Source organism: Argiope bruennichi, chromosome X2 (assembly GCF_947563725.1).
Source record: "Argiope bruennichi chromosome X2, qqArgBrue1.1, whole genome shotgun sequence".
NCBI classification, from domain to species: domain Eukaryota; kingdom Metazoa; phylum Arthropoda; class Arachnida; order Araneae; family Araneidae; genus Argiope; species Argiope bruennichi.
The window spans coordinates 22,432,427-22,456,002 of NC_079163.1; the positions used below are offsets into that span (position 1 = coordinate 22,432,427).

At 29.1% G+C, this 23,576-nt stretch overlaps 1 protein-coding gene across 1 annotated transcript; it reads left to right on the forward strand.

The window, feature by feature from the left end:
• Positions 1-2,991: 2,991 nt before the first annotated feature.
• On the forward strand, positions 2,992-23,576 carry LOC129959657 (heart- and neural crest derivatives-expressed protein 2-like). Its single transcript, XM_056072545.1, has 2 exons — positions 2,992-3,471; positions 23,253-23,576. The coding sequence occupies exons 1-2, from the start codon at positions 2,992-2,994 to the stop codon at positions 23,346-23,348; spliced, it is 576 nt and encodes a 191-aa protein (XP_055928520.1). The 3' UTR covers positions 23,349-23,576.

A 23,576-nucleotide genomic window follows, 5' to 3' on the forward strand; every position in this document is an offset into this window, starting at 1 on the left:
TAAATGTATAGAATAAGGGAATTTATTTCATTTTCTTATAACAGTTGAAAATATCGCTACAAAATCCAAGATAATTTAATTAAAAGGCTTCTTTGAATTTATTGATGTTATAGAAAAATGAATTAGTTTGGTTATATATTAACGTCCCGTTTTAAAGCAACAACAGGGCTATTTTGGGACGGACCTTGTAATGTTGAACCGCGGTCAAATGACGAGGACGACATATGAGCTGGCACCCCCCTCTCCAAGCCACACAACACCAGCGGGAGGACGTTCGGCCAGAACGTTTAACGTGCACCAGACCCGCTTACACGATGGTTCTTCGGTGGAACCTGAAACCTGCCGGTTCTGAAGCCGAGATCTTACTACCAAGCCACCGCGGCCTTATGGAAAAATGGAATGGCGATCAAATTAGTATCGCTTAAAATATAATTTGCTGAATTTTAAAATCTAATTAATCTTTTTGTACCATAATTTTTATATTTGAGATATCAAAAGAAAAAAACTGTAAATTCCACTTATAATTTCATTAATCAAGCGGTATTTAAAATTCTTAGTAAAAAAAAAACGTACTTTCTATCTGTCCAAAGTATATTTATTCCAAACTTTGATTTTAAAGGTTCAGTGGTCGTATAGACATAGGTTAAATACACTTCACTATATTAAACTACTACTAATATCATTAAACTATTTTTGAATATAATAATTTTTATCTAGTATAAATCTTGTATCATTTTCTCATCTATTTCTACTATTAATCAAGATGTTAGCACTCTACAGGAAAGATTATTAAACTCATAGATTTTGACACAATCCAAGGGAAATTTCCTGGTAAAATTCCTTTTTAGAATATTTTGATTCCAGAAATTATACGCAATAGTGTATTTCGTTTCAGAATGAATGCATAACATGAGAAGAATGAACGCAATGCAGATTTAAGAATGAGCGATCTCATGCATGCATTGAAAGAATAAAAAATAAAGTCATTTAACAATTTCAGAAAGAAATTTGAATACAAATCTTAGAGTTAAGGTTCATTTAAAAAAATTTGAAACTATACAACTTACCTCTTACGTTGATTTCTTGTATTTCTTTAAAAAATTTTTTATATTTAATACCTTTGTATTGATGGATTTTCAAACCGAATGGATTTTTAAATTTAGCAAAAGTGAACATAGTAGAGAATTAAATAATTATTCAGGGACAAATTATAATTCTGATAATTTTTCCCTGGAATGAGAAAGAATTGTATGCATTTACCCTTCAGTGCTTAGTGATGCGTATGTTTGCACCGATTACATTTCTGCATTTTTCAATTAGTTTTTAATAATTCGAAGATTAATTGATAAAATAATTCTCTTATAACATTTTTGACTTAAAGAAGGAAAAGTCTTAGTTAGGAAATTTTAACTAATGTTAATTAGTTTTTTATTAGTTAATAATTAAAAGTTAGTTAATAATTAGTTAGTTAGTTAGTTTTTAATGAATTGATTCTCATAAAAAATTTAAGCTTTAAACTAATTTTTAAAATTATGTTTACTAATTTTACCACTGTACTGGTTGCATTAAAATTACTGTTGCTTATTCTTTGTATTGTTCATCTGTTAACAAAAAAGTAAGGATTTGAATTAAAATGCTTATAAAATAAATAAATATCAATTTTCAATAAGTATAGAATTATTATCTAACCAGTAAAGAAAATTTTCATCATTGGCCTAAAAACAACGCATCGTAATTATTAGATTTGAAAAAAAAAAAAAAAAAACTTAAATAACCCCAAATGCTTTGTTATTAAGCGCTGTTAAGTAGCAAATTAACGCCATATTAAAAACGATTAATCATTGTGACTCAGTTAGAATTTTACCGGAGCATTATGATGCTTGTTTTAAATACCAAAACGTTAAATTCTTTTTTAAAATAAAAAAAATAATAAAATACACTATCAACTAATGAACAATTCGGTAATTATTAAATAAATGCATTGCTAGAATAATTCTTTAATTTTTGTAATGATTTCTAAAATTTTGAATTATAAGACTCCATAATGTTGTAGCACATTGATTATGCAAAGAGAAGTCAAATAATAAAAAGAAAATATAATTAGAATTCATCAGAAAAATTACAGAATTACACTAATAAGGATTTAATAATTAGAATGTTATATCAAAGAATTTTTCTCTCGGAAAACACGAATATTTATAGAAAACGAATTTAACTCTATCATTCCAATTACATATCAAGGTCGGTATGATTTCTGTGACAGAACATTGCAAAATTTGAAGAAAATTTTCCTCACTTTAAAGCAATCTGAAAAAGAACTGAAATTTTAATGAACTATATTTTGTAGACTAAACTTGTATAACTATGAGCCTTACTCTCCTTTATACGAATGAAATTTATTATTTTTTTGACCATCTATTTCTTCTATTCGTATCTCAGTTAATAAATATGATTTCTATGGCAGAAATGCTTTTATATATGGGAAGAGAACTACAAATTTTGCGAAACTGAAAATGCTTTCTAATCGAAAAGAAATGAAATTTTATTGAACTATATTTTGTTGACTAAAATTGTATAACTATGAGCCTTACTCTCCTTTAGACGAATGAAATTTATTATTTTTAAATCTTCTATTTCTTCTATTCGTATCTCAGTTAATAAATATGATTTCTATGACTGAAATGCTTTTATATTGGGGGGGGGGGAGAGAACTCTGAGAACAAATTGTACGAAACTGAATGCTTTCTAATTCAATAATGCCTCTTACCTTGCTACTGATCAATAAATCTTGATAAAACTTTCGCACTGTTCATAAACAAACTCAATCTACTCAGATTATACATTTCTATTTCGTTCCACGCTTGGCACCCGTCTTCCATTTTACGGGCTACTGATTTCCACGATGCCGTGGCCACGCCTTTCCCTAGTAGGCGGAGTCCAATCTCCGCAACGGATGAGACTAACCAGAAGCCCCTGCAGTCTTGGTACAGCATGAGCCTGGTCGGCAATTACCAGCAACATTTTCGCAGTTCGGAAACGGCGTATCCGCAACACTACTACGGCAATCGGTACGAGCTTTCCGGCGTCACATCTTCGCCGGACACTTCGTACCTGGGTTGGTCATTCGGCACTTACGGTTCGGACGCATCTTTGGAATTCGGTGGGAGTCAGAATTGCATCGGCAACAGGCCAGAGAGAGGCTTCAAAAGAAGAGTGACGGCCAACCGCAAGGAAAGAAGACGGACTCTGTCCATCAACAATGCTTTCGCGGAACTTCGCGAGTGCATTCCGAACGTTCCATCTGATACAAAGCTCTCCAAAATCAAGACTTTGAGACTAGCCACGAGTTACATTGCTTATCTCATGGATCTTCTGGCACAGGAAGATCCAAACAGGGCGCCTCAAGGAGGGTTTAAGGCAGAACTTTGTAAAAAGTTTGAATCCAGAGAAGAAAGAAGAAAGAGAGAAATAGTGAGTATTTATTCATTTTTAATTATTTGTGTTTTTCCCTAGTTTTGATTTCGAAACTTCATCAAAAAGCATTGACATAACTATAGGTGACAGGACTTCTAAAAGCTCCTAGTCTTAAGGTCCTAGTCTAGGAGGTGTTACATAGGCAATGCTACTGTCCTTTACTCCAGGACTAAAAAATTAACAAATGTGCTTATAAAAATCATTAAGATATCAGATAGCATAAAATTAAATTTAACCTTCAAGCTTATCATCAAGCTTTCCTGAAGTATTTATTACTTTGATGCTATTTTTAACCACACCTAATGACCTAACCACATATTTCGTTTTCTACATTAAAATTAATAAAATTACACTCGAAGAATTATATGGCACAATAGTAGTTGTTTAATCAAGCAATATTGCTAACTGAGCATCCTTTGGTCCAAATTTCGGATTTTTAAGGAATAATTAACACTTTTGTTGAAATGAAAACTCGAAATAAAAATTTTAAAATTAATTGTAGAATATCAGTCATTTAGAATTAAAAAAAAAAAAAAACTGTGTCAAATAAAAATGCAAATGAAAAATGATTCTTCTTTCTCTTTTTAAATTATGAGGTTAACTCCCGCTAGTATGACAGAGAGTAATTAAACATCTTAGAAAACAAAGTATTTTTATAAATAGTAACAGATATGAGATTAATTTTCTTAGAGCCCCACCCTAAACTTCTTTCGGAGAGCTGTACTGACTAGATACGCCACTGCATGTTGTTTTTATTTATTTATTTCTCATTCTTTTTGCTGTCCAAAGGCATAGAAAGGAGAAATGACACTCGGGATGCAGTAGTTTTTTTCATGCCGTGTAAAAAAAAAGTGAAATGAACAAAATAATATCGACTATCTGTGTAACTACTCAATATTTACCCAAGAATCGTGTCGAACACCCTCTCTCGCTTTCCATAACACCACTGCACCCTTCCCGCTTTTTTAATTGTCCGAAATTTTGTATTGTTTTGAAAAAAAAAAAAACAAAAAAAAAACGGGGCTGTCACTCTAAATGATTATACTGATTTTGCTTCTCTGTAAAATATAATATTACGTGTAGTCTATGTATATGTTATATATTTATTAATTTCCTATAATAAATGTTCATAACTTGCATTAGATTTTAAAACTATGAGGATCGATTATAAGTGGGGACAATATACATGAAATTTGGTGTCAAAAATTGCCAACAAGTCTTCTGATATATTCTTCATTTCATTCTGATACATGAATATATTTAATAATTTTTTGTCATTAATTAATGCTCCATTTTACATTTTGTTTCCCTTCTTGTGTATGTGTTTGATGTATCGAAATAAATTTTTGTTTTTAGGTCGAGCTGCTGAATAATTTCGCAGCCCAAATGATGTTTACATGAAGCAAATTTAGGAAGTTCTACTGTAGTATTTCGTGATTTTCATCCATACAGCATGTAAAAATTTCGTAAAGCATTTCCCATAAAATCTACACCATGCTCAATTAATCATGATGATGATAATTATAATATTCAATCACTTTTTTTTTTCTGGAAACGAAATTTCCAGTCTTTTATACTTTGTTTAATGTTAAAGGCAGTGAATTTACCAGAAATTTTATCACAAAAAATTACTGTATCGTTAGAGTTATGATCTCTATTAATGGTTGTCTGCTGAAATTCTGAAAACTTCAAATATGTAATATAGGAAAAACATCCCCGTTATAATAATGTAAGAGTAAATTACGATTACAAATTGAAACTTTCTTTGTCTGAACCCAGGTCGAGGTGTATTATGAGAAATTTTTCAATCAAAAATTGCTTAAACAGATAAGTAATCCGAAATAAAAAGTAATATCGGGAGTTTATCCAGTAGAGATCCCTTATCCCCCATTTGGCAAACTTCCCTATAACGTTTTCAGCCAAATGATTCATCAACCAAGAATTTGTTACATTTGAAATGTGAAAAATACCACAATATAATTTTCCTTGAAGAAAAACCCATAGACAGTATTATTGGAAATATTAATAACATATATTTTAAATTACTAACTATAGCGCAAAAAAAAAAAAAAAAAAAAAATCGCCGTTTATAACACAGTTTGTTTTTTGAAAAACAGATATAATTCATTTCATATTTAATTAAAATTTTTATGCTGCATTCGGTTTTTAAAAAAGTTGACCCATTAATTAACGGAACTGGATTTAGCAATGAAATCTTCATCTGTTATGACATTTCTGTTGATCTTTTTAATGCAAATTATGAAAATATATATATGTGCAAAATGTGCAATGTCTCAAAACTAATGGGTATAAAAGTATTCAGTATTATCACTAAAAACGCATCACCGTTGCAAGTATAAGGTAAAGAAAAATTATGCTAATGTTGGAAGCATACTTTGGATTGCACCAATAGTACTGAAATCAAAATATTAGCGTGACAAGTTGATGTAAATATCAATTTGTTTTTTTCCTTCATATTATTAGAGTTTAAACTTAATTATTACATTAATGATGTTAAATGAAAAGAGGTTTTGTATTATGTAATGAAATTCTTGTTCAAAACTCTATAGGTTCGAAGTCATCCAATTGGCAATATTCAGTAATATTTATTAACGTTAAATTTTAGTTTTTTTGGAAGACCAATTAATTCATTTTTTCATATTTCATTCATCGAATATTCCTTGTTATATTACCAATAAACATAGTACCTTTATTTAAATAATCGAGGCCACGGTGGCCTGGTGGTAAGGTCTCGGCTTCGGAGGCGGGGGTTTCAAGTTCGAGACCCGATTCCACCGAAGAACCGCCGTGTAAGCGGGTCTGGTGCACGCTAAACGTTCGGACCAAACGCTCTCCTGCTGGTGTGGTGTGGAGAGGGGGGTACCAACTCAGGTGTCGTCCTCGTCATCTGAGCGAGGTTCAAAATTCCGAGGTCCGTCCCAAAATCGCCGTAGTGTTGCTTTAAAACGGGACGTTAATATAATTAAACCATTTTAATTATTTTTACAAATAATGCACCAATGTTTAAAATTACTTTTTTTTTTCCCCTCGAAGACATGGAGAATACAAAATCGTCAGAAACAAAAACCAAAAACCTCTGATAATTCGAAAAATATTAACTACATTTTCACGATATTGAAATAATTGAGAATGTGTCGAAAATAACTCTATTAGTGGAAATTGAATCAGCATGGAAATTAATAACAAAGTTAATTAATTTCCATCTCGAAATTTTCTCTCTGTCGAAGTCAATTTTTTTTAATCGTTAGATTGAGCATGTTTTTCACACTAAAATTTCAACCCTTTGTAAAAAGTAGAATTTATACGCTCTGGGCATATTATTGTGAAACTCATCGAAAGGTTTACCGAAGCAAATTGCAAACAACTTTTAATTTATTAAAAAAATTAGTATGTGCGCATTAAATATTTGATAAAAACAAACTGGCGAATAACCAAAATAACTAAACAGAACGAACAATTGAAAAAGCTTAATTGAAAATAGTTTTTTATTTACTTTTTCTTTTCTTTCAATGTAAAAAATTAACTGGTTACCGTGAGTTCATTTGAAACATTTCCATGTCATTCATATAATTATATAATTTTTCATTTATTTGTATAGTGTATATTTTCTTTAGAGCAACATTTTTTTAAACTGTAGTTTCCTGTTTTAAGTGGGATTCTGTACGCCGATTTTTAGTCGCGAAATCATTAGGGTTCATTCCTCAACAAGACCTTTCAGTATCAGAAAGTAAAAATAATTCCGAAAAAACATTTTTTTTCTCCCTTTCTTTTATTTGTAAAATATTTGCTTTTCATTAGAGCAGAGTATTTTAACCACTTACATGCTTTCGACATGTACATACGTCACTCCAGATCTTCATTTTGGCGCGGTCGATGTGTAATTTTTTATTATGATTTATTATGATTTTTTGCAAAATTTACTATGCAACCATTTGTATTGCGTTCCATTTGTATATGCATTATCACTTGACATTAAAAAGGGAGACCTCAGGGACTTAAAAAAATAAATTCCGCACTTAATTGGTTAAACTATAATTCAAGAATCGCGTCGCTTACAGGAATTCTTAAGTCACGAAAACGCTAAATGTTAATATTTCAGTCAATTTTAAATATTAACAAGCAGAAATATCCCCCGAAAAAGCTCTGGATTTGAAACATTTCTCTAAAGTTTCTGAAATAAACACACGTGATTTTTTCTTCATCATTTATTAATGCTTCACATGGCCTGCTTTATTTTCCAACTGAAACGATCACAAGGTATCCCAAATAAATTTATCATGCGAAGTTGGAATGTCGAAATTCTTTTGTAGCCAAAATGGTTTAGAGGATCGAAAAAATTTAAAATCCTCTAACTTCTTTAAATTCTATTCCATCAATGTTTTCGCATTTCAAAAATTCGTGAGTGCTATCCTATTTGGGGCCGGGCCCATAGATTTTAAGAACTTTTGCTCTAAAGAAAATCAAGCACATATGTAAAAATTTTTGTAATTATATAAAGGACATAGAGTGCCTCAAGTGAAAAGGTCAAAATTACTAAGGCCATCCATGTTTTTTAAGTATGCCAAATTTTGAAATTTCGAACAATTAAAAGAACTGAAACTGATATTTTTTTATTTGTTTATTGGAGATCTATAAATGAAAGCTAAATCTTTTTTTGTGTGACCGAGAATCAGTATATTATTACGAATGTTTCATATCTCAATATGTATCTCCTATCCAAACTGAATATATCCTAAATTACAGTAAATACTAAAGAGAAATTTTCATCATATTATTTATCAATAAATACTGTAGATATTGAAAAGAAATTTTTGATTCAGTTATGTTTTAAACTTCATATTTTTTGAAAATTACAATTAATGCGAAATATTTTGAAATAATCGATTTCTTTTTAGAACGCAAAAAGTTGTTTTTAAGGCAGTCAAAAAACTTTTGAGTAACAACAAATAAAAAGCAAGATTTTTTTTTAACGATTTAAAAATCATTCGTTAAAGAAATGTAGTATTTCTCAAAATTTTAATCCAAAGGAAATTTATGGAAAATTTTTAATTGCGTTTGCATTTTTTTCAATTATATTTAAAAATTTAAAAGCAATTAACTAGCTATGTTAATTTCTTTTCTTAATCGATTCAATAATTCTATTAACGTCTTCCCTTTGAGCCATATTCGCCATATTTCTTTCCTTGTCAGAAAAAAAATTATCGACGTTTATTATTTTAATGACATGTACAATATTTTGCCATTAATTTCATGCGAATATCGAATTAAAATATTGATAGTATTAAATGTTTTGTATTTTTATTGCACTGTAATTTCATGTGAAAAATTAATGCATCTAATGGATAAAGTTAGAAGCATTTTTTATTACTTTTGACCGAATTTTACATTTTCTCTTTTATTATCTTTGTTTTTGAATGACTGTAATGGCTTATGATTCATATATTGATTTCTCGTATTGCTATTACATTTTACTATGGGTGTTATATTTATTTTTATAGTGAATACTTGTCCTTGCATGTCCTCTTTTGTGCTTCATGATTTTTATGTCAATTTTTCTGTTTTTTATTATAATGAATTTTGATGTTTAATTATGAATCATCAAGAATTTATTTTAAGAAAGAGTTATTATTGATTGCTAACTTTAGAATTTTTGCAATTAGGATTACTTTTGTTATATTTATGACATAGCATAGTATTTCGAATATCGACTACGCTGGCGTTCCTCGGAATTGCTAGTGGCTCTGAAAATAGGTCTAATAACCAATTATTGTCCGATAAACAGAAAAAAAAAATCCGAATATTTTCAATAGTTAACTCGGATAATTTAATCGAAACATATAAATGTTCTTCAATTACCAAAAAAAAACTATATCTGACTCACTTTGAAAAAAAAAAAAAAAACTAATGTTGTCCAAACACATGGTTCATATCGGCTATGCAATTTACAACTTTCAATGATTATATATTTTAACCCTTTTTAGAACTACTAAGTTCAACTTATACATATTTGACTTTAATTCTTTAAAATAACAGGAACTTTTACCATTCACTATTTCTTAAAAATCACTATATTTATTATTAACAATTTTCACAATCACATTAAGTCTTTCTATTTGTTTACTTTATAATACCATTTTAAACAGGTAAAATAAAAATCTAAATCGTTTTTTAAATTAAAATTTGAACCCATACATCCGAATTGGATTTTCCTATCCTATTTTTCTTTTCATCTTCCTTTGTGTATGTTAGTATTTCAAACTGAAATCCCAACCAAATTCAGAAAACCAGGAGACGGTATATTCATTGAAATATTTAATTGTTGAAGAAATCAATTAAACGTTATCCAATTTTCCTAAGTAATATCTTGCATAAATGAGAAAAGATTAGTTTATAATTACGAATTATCATTATACTTTTTGTATGCAATGATTAAATATAATTTCATAATAGATTTATATGTATAATTTATTTGTTTTGTAATCTTTGTAATTTTATCAATTTTTTTTGTCTGCGTTCAGTGAAAAAAAAAGCCCTATTAAGCTAATTAAACTTTCTGGTTAAGCTTATTATGCTCACATGTAAAAGTAGCGATATGAAATTCCAAAATATGTCTTGAGAAACAATTAAATCAAAGTTGTTTATTTAAATTGCTAAATTGAATTTTCCTTGCTCTGGTTTGCGCTATCCATTGATTTTTTTCATTACTACTAAACGTAAAGAAATTTCCTCAGTCAAACCGAAAATAAATAAACCTATAGATTCGGAAATTCATTGCATTAATATCGGAGCGCGTGCAGCTGAACAAATAAACCAAGTAAGGACAGCATTCCACCGAAACAATACGGAAATTCTTTCGACCCCCCCCCCGCCTCCCCCCACCATGGGAGCGCTTTATTATCGATCCTCACTATGCATATAGCTGACACAGGTTATTGATAATAAGACAATGTAATAAATATGTAATTTAGTAGCCTTATAATTGTATGTATATTAATGGTTTTAACACGTTAATCACCACATACAAAATATTGTTTGGGTCAAATAAACCACGTGAAACGATTGTCTTATTATGCATCCAAAATATTGACAATATTGATTAAAGTTGTCAAAAATAATGTTTCTGAGCTTGAAGTAAATGTATTTCAAGCGGCTTCCTTGACCAAAGCAATGAAGCAGACCGGACGAAGTACAGTACACTCCTGAGTATCCGGTCTAATGTTTCGGAAGGGTAGGCGGAATAACAAAAAAGCTGGATAGACCAAAGTTCTTTGAATTCATTTTCTTTGCCTACCAATATCAGAAGACAAAGTTTTAATATCACAACTCACTGTTATAATATGTATTTTCTCACTTCTTATTGAGTACTAAGCCCTCCATTTATTTCATGCCGCGTGAGCGCGGTTAAATGAATCATAGAAGCAGTTGCCGGTAACATGTGGAGTTAAAATAGAAGGCTCTGTCTGTACTGGTAGTTTATATATGTTTATACACTACGCTGCACGTTTCAAGAATTTATTAGAGAAAAAGTAAATTAAAGAATTAATTGTTCCCATTCGAACATAAATTCTATAATGCGTAACTTAAATGCAGGAAACATAAAGAAAACATTTACGGAAATCGTAGGCCTAATTCTTAAGAAAATTGGCTCAAATTGATTTTATTTTTCACTGATAAATGATTACACAGGCACTAATGTTGCTCTTTTCCAGTCACAACATGCATTTTGCACACGATACGAAGAAAGATCGTAACAAACGCTCACATCCAATGCTTTGGCAATGTTGCCAATGCAACGCCTTGCCTTCCTCATTTAATTACGATAAAAGAAAACTAATCCGGGTGTACGGAAGCCGGATAGTCGTGAACCGGATACTCGGGAGTGTACTGTATACATGATTCAGAAACGGATGAGTCTATTCTTGTAGTTTACTCGCATTTGCATTCTGTCAGCAGCTCAGTAGAGCAAAGTAATATCGTATGAAATTACTAATACCACACATTTTAGTTCAATACATAATTTTATATAATTTTTTAAAGAAATGTGGGTAGTGATGAGTAGGGGCAACAGTTTTTTTTTTTTTTTTCAAAATTAATGGTTAATATACAAAACGATGGGGAGCATGATCGATTCTAGGCTTCCGCGCACGTGATTTGCACCAATCAGTGTTGCAAATCGGGATAACCCATCATTAAAAAAAATGTCATAAACATAGGTCAGTTAGCTTTTTTTTCAGTATTCTAAGCTTTATCAGTTTTTTTCTCCCTACTCTACATCTATATCACAAGTGTGAATCGAAGCTGAGCCTCGAATAAAAAAGAAATTTCCCATGAAGCATACGTGATTCATACGACCGGAACATATACATTAGCTGTGAGACATACTTGCTTTACGTGGGTATTGATGTACTAACACTTTATTAACAAAATAATAGCAAATTTTTTAATGGGATTTACGAAGTCTGGATTTTAGAAACTTTTGCTTCATCAACTGAAAAAAAAGATTATTGATTTGCAACTATTATTATTATTATTTCAATTAATACGCTTTTTTATTTTATTTTTTTATTTTACCATTTAGAATTATTACTATAATTATTGTGCTCTTGAAAAACTAGAACTCTGTACTAAAAAAACTGTATAGTATAATTCGAGTTTTAGATGAAAAGAATAAGTAACATTAAAACTTCTTGCAAAATTCTTATTCTTCAAGTCTACTTATTATCTTAGTATATAAAGGTAAATCATTCTTTTTATTATCTTTTATTGTATTCTGATTCTTCTTTGAAGTAATGCAGAAAATAATTTATTGCAGTTATATAGTTGGATGTAATCCAAAGGGAGAAAAACAAAATATGACGTGCTGAAAATAATAAAGACATATGATTAAAGCACAAGGATAATTCATTATTTACTTAAATACAACAAAGGCGAAATGACGAAGTGGAGCGGGAGCAAAGACAAATATTTGAGTTTTCAAGATATTAAAGGAAAAGCTATGAACAATGAAACGAGTATCGTAAAAAGGAAATTAAAAAATGCAGTAGTAAAACTACCGATTGGTAATACAATTATTACTTTTATTAATCGTTTATTTAGAAAAAATTCTACTTTACCTTCATTTTAAAACAGTTTACTCAAATTTTTATCTTCTCCAATCATTTATTTGTTATCCAGGCGTACTTATGAAAGATTTTGACCAAATTTTATTATTTAACTATTAATTACGTTTCTTCACTTTATTTAAGTAGAAAAGTCTAGTATTTTCATCCATTTTTTTCAAAGGATACATTTTTAAAACTTAGAACTTTTAATTCATCGTGTAATATTATAGAAATCAAGAAATGTTAATTATTTTCGCTTAAATCCAATTAAATAGCTTAAAAATTTATCAAAACTTTCGCTTGAGAAATATTTAGAGTTATATGGCATGATGATGACATTTTTATATATGACATGAGTTGTATGACATTTTTTGATGTAACTAACACTCCTCGACACACCTAAAAATATATCTAATTTATAATAACTTATCCCGTTTAGTCTACATTTACTTGCCAATTTAAAAATTTGTTTCTTGTATTGAAAAAAAGGATCTGACTCCAATTTGAAAAGTAATTTATCATCATGAAAGGTGAAAATATATCAAATGAAAGAAATAAAATGGCAGAATTCAATGCCATATCAGAAACAAAAACATCAGTATTTTTTCTCAACATTACTTATTTAACATTCCATTGCTGCTTAGAATCATATCTGTGTGGTCCATGTGCAATGGACTGTTTGATTCTGTGAGCATGGTCTATATTGAGTTTCAAAAAAATTCAATTGTTTTAATATTTGTATAAATTTTTGTAATCAATTTAAACAAAAAGATAAAAAATAAAATATCTCAAAAGATGTAAAATAATTTGTAATTAAAATTAAGTAAATTAATAAAAATTAAATAATAAAATTCATCATGGAGCAATTAATAACAGAATTTAATAATAAAGATAAATCTTTAATCAACCTTAATATCAATCTTTTATCTTTTAATCAACATATGAAAAAGTTACCAAAAAATTAAATAATTAAGGTAAAAAAAAATGTATAAAAATTTGTTTTGGACAAATCCATACTGAGCCTTTTCTAAAATCGTTGAAAACTTGTCAGAGCTCAAAAAGAATTAAAGTGTATGAAAAAAAATCATGTTCGAAAAAAATAAAATGATATCAAGTGATATTAAAATGATATTAAGTTGTTAAAACGGTAAGTAAAATCATGCATGGAAGTCGTGCAACTGAAAGTCTTTTAGTTTGAAAAAACTATTTTACTAACTATTCCTTGTTAGATGCGAATTATGAAGAAGAAAAACTGTTTTTAAACCACAATTTGAAATATTTCTTTGAATTTGAACTCGGTATTTCTAGAATATTCAGGGAATTTTTTTTTTTTTTTAATTCTTTCGAACGGTTTACATTTCTATACGGAAAATGATGTAGCTGCAAGAATAAATTTTCAGTGCATTATCAATGATAATTTAAAATCGGAAAAAAGAACATATTCAGGAATTCAACAAAACTGCTAAATGTCTCCTTTTATTTACTATCCCGTCAAATAAATAATGCAGAAAACGTTTCAAAAATTAATTAAATATAAAATGTTTCACAGCAACAACTTGCTTTTCGATTTTGTAAATCAAAAATAATTGGAAAAAATTCAAGAAAGTCGAATCAGAGATGCACATTTTTTTGTGAAGCATGGTGAATTAATGCAAATTTAATTTAAAGAAACGACAGCAAACACAGGATACAGAGTGCCCTGCAGTGACCACATAAATTGATTATGCGCAATTACTCGCTCTCAGAGAATAAAAAATATCAAAATTACCATATCTCTGTGACGGGTGGTTTTCTAGATAATCGCACTAAAAAAAAAAAAAAAACTTCAATGGAACTGAGACATTCCCGACAATGGAAATTTCCGAAATTTCAGTTGTAAATAAAAGGGATTTTTTTTCAAGTAAAATTTAATATCTGGTAGAAACTTTATGTCATATAGAACGAATGGTTTATTTTAATTATAAAACAGTAGAAAATATTTTCTTTTTAAAGTATTTATTTTTCAATGGCAAATCGAACCTGTGTTGTGATGCGATAGCTTTTAAGTTCATAACGACAAATCGGTACGCTCAGAAAGAATAATCATGAGTACAATCACTACAAAATTAGCATTATATATATGAACATAAGTTTAATAATTAGAGTTAATTTATTTTCATTTAAATATGCTAATAATAAAAATTTCAAAAAATAAATAAATGTTGTGTAATTTGAAAATAAAAAAAATATTTTGCAAAAAAAAAAAAAAAAAAAAAAAAAATTAAAAAAATGTAAATATAAAATAGGATATTTTGCATGATAAATAACCTCTAAAGATTATTACTATTGGGTAGGAAAAAAATAAAAATATGTTTAACCTATGTATAATGTTTGTAAATACTGTTGTCTGAAATCTTATAAGATTATAATAAATAGTATGTGTACCGAAATTTAAAGAAAACATGCTTCGAGAAAAATACAAAAAAACTATCTTTCCATCATAGGGGCTTTTGTTAGATTCATAGTTAAAGGATAATTTATGAGCCTCCGATTTTCGAAACCTATACAAATTATGCATTTCTTTAATCAATGAAACGCTTCTATTTTATAAGACTAAAATTAAAAAATCAATTTTTAGAAGTTCTAAATGTCCCCAATTCCTTTCAAAGCTGGCCTCTAAGAAAAAATTTTTAAACACTAAAAACAACTTTACACGCATGAGACATATGGTTTTCAGGGACGACAGTTAATTTTTGAACACTTGTCATATCAAGACATAATTATGCTCAATGGAATGAACCTGGTCTAGTGTAATTTTAACAAGTGTACAAGCAATAAGAAAACGAGAAATTTGGTTCGAGAAAACGAGAATTTGGTCTGATTCTGTTATTTATAACAGAATCAGACCAAATTTCAGTACTCAGTAATTTGAGTTTTAATACTTTAATTATTGCAAATATGTTCATGTAAGGAATTATTCTTTATGCTGTATGAGTTAATTAATGTACTGCTGAAACGATTACGATATCAAAATTTTTATACAATTTCCGGTCTTGTTAGTTAAATTTCGTATAATATTTTTGACACCCTAATAAGTTAACTTCTCCGACTAAGACTCAGAGAGTTAGGAATTTTTGAATACCACTGCTATAGACGATTTTATACACTTTCTATTGCTACTTGGATAAAGATTTACCAATTAACGCATAGAGATTCATCGAGGAGACCATTGATTGATATAAAATAAGATTATTCAAAGCTTCATAACTGGAGTGATTTTGGTCACAGAATACTAAAACTTTTTGTTTAGAACATTAATGCTAAAATCACTTATATTCTGGAAGTATACGAAAAAGCTGAGGTAAAAGCTGCAGTAATATAGAACTTCTTTTATTTGTGGTGTTACTGTAACAAAATTATTTTACTAAATATGGTTATAAAGCCAAACGACTGTATAAAAATTTCACCAATATATTTATTATTAATAATAAGTATTATTAAAATTTCAAAAAATTATTTTTTGTCACAAATTACATAAAGTTAATTCTTTACGTTATGTAAAACAATTTTTCAATTGGAAGTACTATTACTGTTTAGATATTAGATGTTTGGTCACGATTAGAGTGGACAGTCTGTATATTAAAATAAAAATAAAAATAAATAATAAATTTCACATTGCAAAGTATTAAAACAACAATAAATCTTTTTAAATGAACAGATTGTTTATTCTGTAATTCAGAAACTACAGAATATATTGAAAAATTCCTATATCAAACTTGAGCAAAAAATATGCTTTAGATTTTAATTTAAGATGTTTCACGTTAGAAGATTTTGCTGAAATTTAGAACTTGGGAAAATAGCATTTAAAGATGTTAAATACCATTAAAAAGTAATACATGCAAGTATAAGAATGAATTTAATCTGTCAAAGAATGAAAGCAGAAAAAAATTCAAAGGATTTTATAAAGAAAATTATTCCGAACGTGGAATTAAAAAAAAAATCGTTATTTTCGTCAAAAATCAACTTTTTAACGTAGTTATCTACCTCAAGAGAGAATTTAAGATGTACAGGAACTGTACACTGCGTTTTTTGTAAAATATGTTCAAAGTGAATATAAATTTGTCATAAATATGACACTAACGGATATCTCGTGATTAAAAATCAATGCTGGTGAAAGTGTACTATTTTTCTTCTAGATGGCACTGCGTCCGTTTTCCTCTTCCTCATAGAAAGCTTCATATCCCTTGTACTTTCGTACCATATAATCGATAAATTAACTTTCAGTTAAAGCTGAAGTAGATCTTAACTGCTTATGAGTTATTTTTCTAGTTTGTTATTGTGTTTTAAAATACATTTATTATATTCTGGAAAGTTTCCAGAAAACTGAGTAAGTGAAAACTAATCTTACAGTGGTGAAATATCAATTTATTAAATAAATGGTGAAATATTAGTTTATTAAATAAATAAAAATATTAGAATCCATTTTCCACATAGAAAAGGAAATTAATTTTCAGTGATTCAGAAATTAATTGTCAGTGATTTACAGCGCATACCGCTCATTTGAATATACTTAATACGTAAATTTTTCAGGAAAACGATTGCATTGTATTATTCTTAATTGTGAACGTTGAACGTTCTTGAAACGTAAAGTTGCACAAATAATCTATTCAAAATTCTACATTTCTTAACAAGAAAATACTCCTTCAGGCAAATGTTTTTACTTTCTCCCTTACAAAAAAGAAAATATTGTGATCGCCAAAAAATTCGATTTCGTGATTTTAATGAATCTTCTCATTTCAGACCTTCTTGAGTCCGAAAAACACATTTTTGAATTTGTGTTTGCCTGTCTGTTTGTAAAAATGATAGCTCAAAAAACGATTAGAGCTAGACGTATGAAATTTGGCACATGGATTTTACATCAAATTTGTAATATATATATAGTGATTTCTATCAAATTTTGTACGAAATCTATTCAGATGATGTCTCTCTGTTCGGCTATCCGAATACAAGGGAACATGTTAATTACAAAACGAAAAGAGCTAGATAGATAATTTGATATACAAGTTTAACATCTAAAATGTATATTTGTATAAATTTTGGGACCAAATTCATACAGGGATTGATCATATGTCGGTCTGTACTTTTGCATACATATAAATACGGCAAATCTAAGACGCAGAGACACAAGTAAATGAAACTGATATGTGATCTTGTTACAACAATTGTCATTCTGTGTGAACTTATGGTTTCAATCGATCGAAAAATAGGGGCCTAAAATATATATTCAAATCACGTGCCCGTGCTAATCGGACCCCCCCCCCCTGAAAAGTTTGCATGCTAGATTCCATTAAAAAATCTAGATTCACGCCAAGGATTCATATTTCTTTGTTCGCCAATGGAGTGCAATGAGCACGCAGGTAATGGTTTTCTTTACTACACTACGAAGTGCACAACTCTCACGTGCAGCGATCTAAAAATAAAATTTTGAGCACTCGTATCATTCACAGCCTTGTCTAAGGTCCACAGTTTTAAAGGCGGGGGGGGGATAACAGCTTTATTAGAAAGTATGCGAGAGAGTTTTTGTGAGACCATTCCTGTTCATTTTTTCTTTAGTGAAAAAGTCTCTTTTTCACAATCCAAAACTAAACGAATAATTGTTGAGCATTCGAAAAGAAATGGAGAAACAAGATATGCTTCAAAAGAAAGAATCTAAGAAATAAACCAGCGCGATTTTCTCCTCTCAACTTTCTCGTACACCTACACATAATAGCACGCTTTGGGTGTAGTTTTGTAGTATGAGAAAGAGAATCATTAGACCAGTTCCTATTGACCGATGAGATCTAAAATTTGATACAAATTTATAATTCTGGTGATTAAAAAAAAGCCAATTTTTTTTTTTTTTATTTACCTTGTACTAGCTTTGAGTTATGTTCATATGTAAACGAACATACAGACTTCTTTCTTTGGATTTTATTCAAAATCTGATATATATATATATATATATATATATATATATATATATATATATATATACAAATTATTAGTGTATTATCCATGCACCAATTATCATTCGGCTCTATCCTTCTGTTTTGAACTATCAAATTATCAAATTAACAAGCAGATACAAGAAGACTTTTTTCAGACACAGGAAAGTATGAAATGCGAAGATTCATCACAATTTCGAGGCCAAATTTTTTTGATGATTATAATACTTATTCTTTTTGTATATTTCGTTTGAGAGAAAGTAATGGAGTCTCATGATTGCAAGTAGAACCATTCTGAAGGGATTCAGTATCATATAAGTAAATGTTAGAATATTATTTTGAAATTCTCTGGGCGACTTTGCCCAAGTCTTTTGTTATTTTATGTTGGTATGTTGCTTTATTGCTTTACTAGCGGGCTTCAGCGACAATTTGGTCCTCCTTCCGCTATATTATATATCAGATTTGAAAGCTTTTTATTATTGTATACTTTATGCTATTAATTTGAAAGTAAAGATAGCCGGCAAAATAGTTTTCATTTGATTTATTAATTTTGAGCAAGACGATGGATAGAATTTAAAATTCAAGAGAATGATTATTGCAAAGGAAGTAAAATGTTTAAGTAATGTGAATTTTGGGGTGATTTTTTTAGATGAAATAATTAATTTCAGAATCAAAAATGAAATCCCTCTGGATTAAAATCAAAATGTTATCATCTTCATGGGTATATCAATTCATACACCAGATTTTTAAGAAGGTAAATTAAATCTAAACTTTAAATGTTTTGTTATACTAAAAATACTGTGAAATGTGAAATACATTATAATTTTAAGTATATCTGAAGGAAATGTCTTGTTAACACACACACACACACACACACACACACACACACACACACACACACACACACACACACACACACACACACACACACACACACACACACACACACACACAATGTGGTAGACGCTATAAAAATAAAAAAGAGGTGTTTTATGAAATAAAAAAATGCAATAATACCTATCACTCAAACCAATAAAAGAATAAAATTTAAAAGATAATCATACGTAATCATGAAACGTTTAGAAACATGTATAATCAGAAAATTTGTATATTTATGAAAAAAAATATTTATTAGGGCAAAAATTATTTTAATTTAATATTTCATCTATCAATTTGTGAAACTCTAATTGAATTTTTTGAAACAGAAGTTAGGCTAAAATATGAAGCAAATTTAAAGATTGATGTGAAATCTCACAAAAACCTCTCGTAACATTAGGATTAATATTTAAAGATTAATTTTAATATTTTAATATACATATCAAATCAAAAATGCTGGAAAATAAAATAAAAAGTATTGAAACCCTAAATTTCTTTTTAAACACTTTTCAATATCGAACTACGAACTTTTACCTTTACATTTTCAACGCGCGTGGAGAGTGCGTTAAACTTTCCCCTTCAACGACCTTGACTGAAGATCACGATAACTGAAAAAAGTATAAAAATCGTTTTTTTAGCATAATTCTTTCGCAAGTTATTAGAGAAATAATGGCCGAAGTCGTCGACATTTGATCTCATTTTAAAGTAAGCAAAATTTAAATACAAATTTTAAAAAAAAGAAGAAGAAGAGCTCCTAGATTCGCTTTAACACCGTTTCAATCTATATAAAGTTTGATCTAAAAAAATATCTATACAAAATTTGGTAACTCAAAGTTCACCTATCTGCTCAGCAGATCCCCAACAGACAGACCTTTCATTCAATTTTTTATCATAATTAAAAAAAAAAAAAAAAAATTCAAGACTAATCTCTTAAGGCTGTTTTGCCAGGATTTTTTTTCTCTGTCAGTTGCAGAAAGAATTTAATTGTTTCCTCGAGATTTTACGCATCCAACAATATTTTCGGGGGAAGGAAGGACATTTGATTCCCTATCAAAAAAATTTTCGGGTTTTTTTGAAATTTATTTAGCTAAAATTCATGGATCAACAGCAATTTCGCTTTTTTTTTAACGCCTCCTCAACCCCCCTCCTTTTTTTAGCGTGGGAGAATAATTTATTTTGAACCCAATAAAAGTCATCTCAAGCAATACATATAAGTTTCTAAAGTCAAATATATTTGTATAATATCGTCTACTTTATTTTAAGATTTTCATGTTGCATAATTACGAAAAAAAAAAAAAATGATGCATTTATTTCATTTTGTGAGATCTTGGAAAAAATAAACATGATAACAACTTTTTCAACGTATAAACAACTTGTTGAAAGACAAACAATATAAAATTTTCTTGTTGAATTCGTTGATGGCTTGAACGACAGGGTTATTCTAAAATCATGAAACTCACTTAGTCGGTAGGTGAAGAATGCGAAACAAATCATTTTTATAACAGAACATACAGTCACAAACGACTGCTATATGTTGCTGTTTGGCAGGAAATTAAGGAAAAGTTCAAATAAAGTGTACATCACAAGTAACATAATACAAATTTAAAATAGCAGAACAATACAGTGCACGAGTAACATTATGTGAAACGCATATAGCTATGGATGACATGTCCTTTTAATTTTGTTCTAAAGCTCTAAATGTCTGTCATTGATACAGCATCCTACTTGTCTTTGCATCCATCATGCTACGTAAACTTGTGATTGAGTTATTTATGTAACTATGTTATTGTTTAGTGTAAATGTGCATTTCAACCTGTGCACCCTTTTCTTTCAATTAATTAACTTATGAAAGTCCCTTGGTGTTCACACCCCATGTAAAAACTACAGTGTGGCACTAAAATCATGATATAAACTTAGAGGTTGGGTCATTCACATAGAAAAAAGTTATTTTTATAATTGAAAACGCAAAGGGCGTCCGCTACAGATGCCTCTTTGCCAAGGAATTATAAAAAGTAATAGATAGGAAGTAAGATAAGTAAAGGAAAATTACGATGCGATTTTAAACTTTATACGCTAAAGAATTAAATATGCATGGCGTATGAAATTAAGCATAGAGGCAAAATATGCGATTCAAATAATTTTTTAAACACTTTGCAATTGAATAGAAAGAAAAAAAAATTAAGAAGATAAAGAATTATCCGAATCAAATCACTTTTCTCATCAATTAAATCAATTAGAGATATATTTTTCAGATAGAAAATCAGATAATTTTTGCTGTTCAGTCATTTTTATTATTAATTCACCCAGTGAAAATCGAGCGCTAAGATTTACAGTTATTATTGATATCTTCTGTTACGTATTAGTTATTTTCTGTAAATATCAAATTTGAAAATTTTCATCTAAAGCTCTAACTGCTATGTGGTGGAGAGGAAAAACACATTTAAAATATTCGATACAAATTGGGAGAGGAAATTACAATTAAATGCGACATTCCGTAATCAATATGGTGCTTTATCATCTTATAATTTGTTGAAAGTCCAAATCGCTTTTTCAGAATTAATAATTTCTTAAATAAATTTAATTAAAACAGTTTTTTTTAAATAAGCTTTTAATAGTGGGCTAAAAAGAAAAATTTTTTGTTTTAATTATTTTCTACATTTTAATTTCCAATTTATGATTTATTATTATTGATATTAAGAATTCTTGAAATCAATTTTCTCTTAAATTGATGTCACTCGTATAAAATTTAAATCTAAATAAAATAATCCGTTAGTTAATGATTAAATTATAAAAATATTAAAATAATATGTTATCATCGAGAACACGCAGGCGCACAAAATTTCAAAATTCTGGCACATCAGAAAGTGAGTAAAATATCGATTTCAAAATCCTTTCATTAAAAACTTAAAAACATTTCAAGTTAATTAAGAGTGTTTAGAAAAAACTGATGTTGTCATATTAACTTCTCACTTTTAGAAACAGTAACCTTACCTAAGGTCAACTCCAATTAGAGGATAAGAAAAACGTTGTATAAATAAGCAGGTCCTCGCTTCCCTAGTGGGTACAGAAATGGTGTGTGGTTGAGTCCCTCAAGTAGTGGGATGTATCTTTCAAGTTCAAGGCCGCTCAGTAATGGGGATTATTTTGTGATCAGTACAATTCTTGTGTTAATTGGCGCGGCGTTCCTATCATTCAGATCACCCTGTACACACCTAGAAGCTCGAGGGTAGCTCGCATGTGGTTACAGTAACGGTAATTCTTAATATAGTACACTATTTTCAACATTTGTATTTAAATTTTCTTGTATTTTCACCCAATAAAATATTTATTCTTACTTCTCTAAAGATTGTATCAAAAATTGTCACTCTTTTCTATTATATTTCATATTAAAAACATTTCAAGATCTTGTTCCTGTTCTTTAATGATTTCAGGAATGATTGGAATGATAAAAATTCATGTCAACTTTAAATGAATATTAACATTTTCCTGTTCCTTAACGATTTCATGAATGATTGGAATGATAAAAATTCATGTCAACTTTAAATGAATATCAACTTATCCTGTTCCTTAACGATTTCATGAATGATTGGAATGATGAAAATTTATATCAACTTTAAATGAATATCAACATTTCCTATTCCTTAACGATGTTCTTGCTCCTTTATGATTTCAGGAATGATTGGAATGATAAAAATTCATTTTAACTTTCAATGAATATTAACTTTTTCTTGTTCTTAACGATTTCAGTAATAATTGGAATCATAAAAATTCATATTAACTTTAAAACCTCATTCATTTTATTGTATCTTCTTTTCAGGCAAATCTTACTCCAGGTCCTAACGGCGATAGGAAATCCAAAGGAAGAACAGGATGGCCACAACACGTTTGGGCCCTGGAGCTGAAAAGTGATTAACAGAAAAGACATTCATTTCTATCAGACATTCCAAAAAACAGAATGAATGATTCCATAATTTTTAGATCTGTCTGTGTTCCTGAGTAAAATTTTTGGAAGTGAACAGTTTTTCAAACGTGAACTGAAACTGTACTTGATAATCTGTCATCTTTTCTAGGATCACATCTGGCGAAAGATAACTACTCAAATATTGAGTAGTTTAATTTTGTGATTTAGAAATGTAAAAAT

Excerpts from the sequence above, each read along its gene's own strand:
- LOC129959657 (XM_056072545.1), top strand. The coding sequence starts at position 2,992 with ATGAGCCTGGTCGGCAATTACCAGCAACATTTTCGCAGTTCGGAAACG. Across the intron at positions 3,472-23,252 it reads AAAGAAGAAAGAGAGAAATA|GCAAATCTTACTCCAGGTCC; the intron begins GTGAGTATTTAT and ends TCTTCTTTTCAG.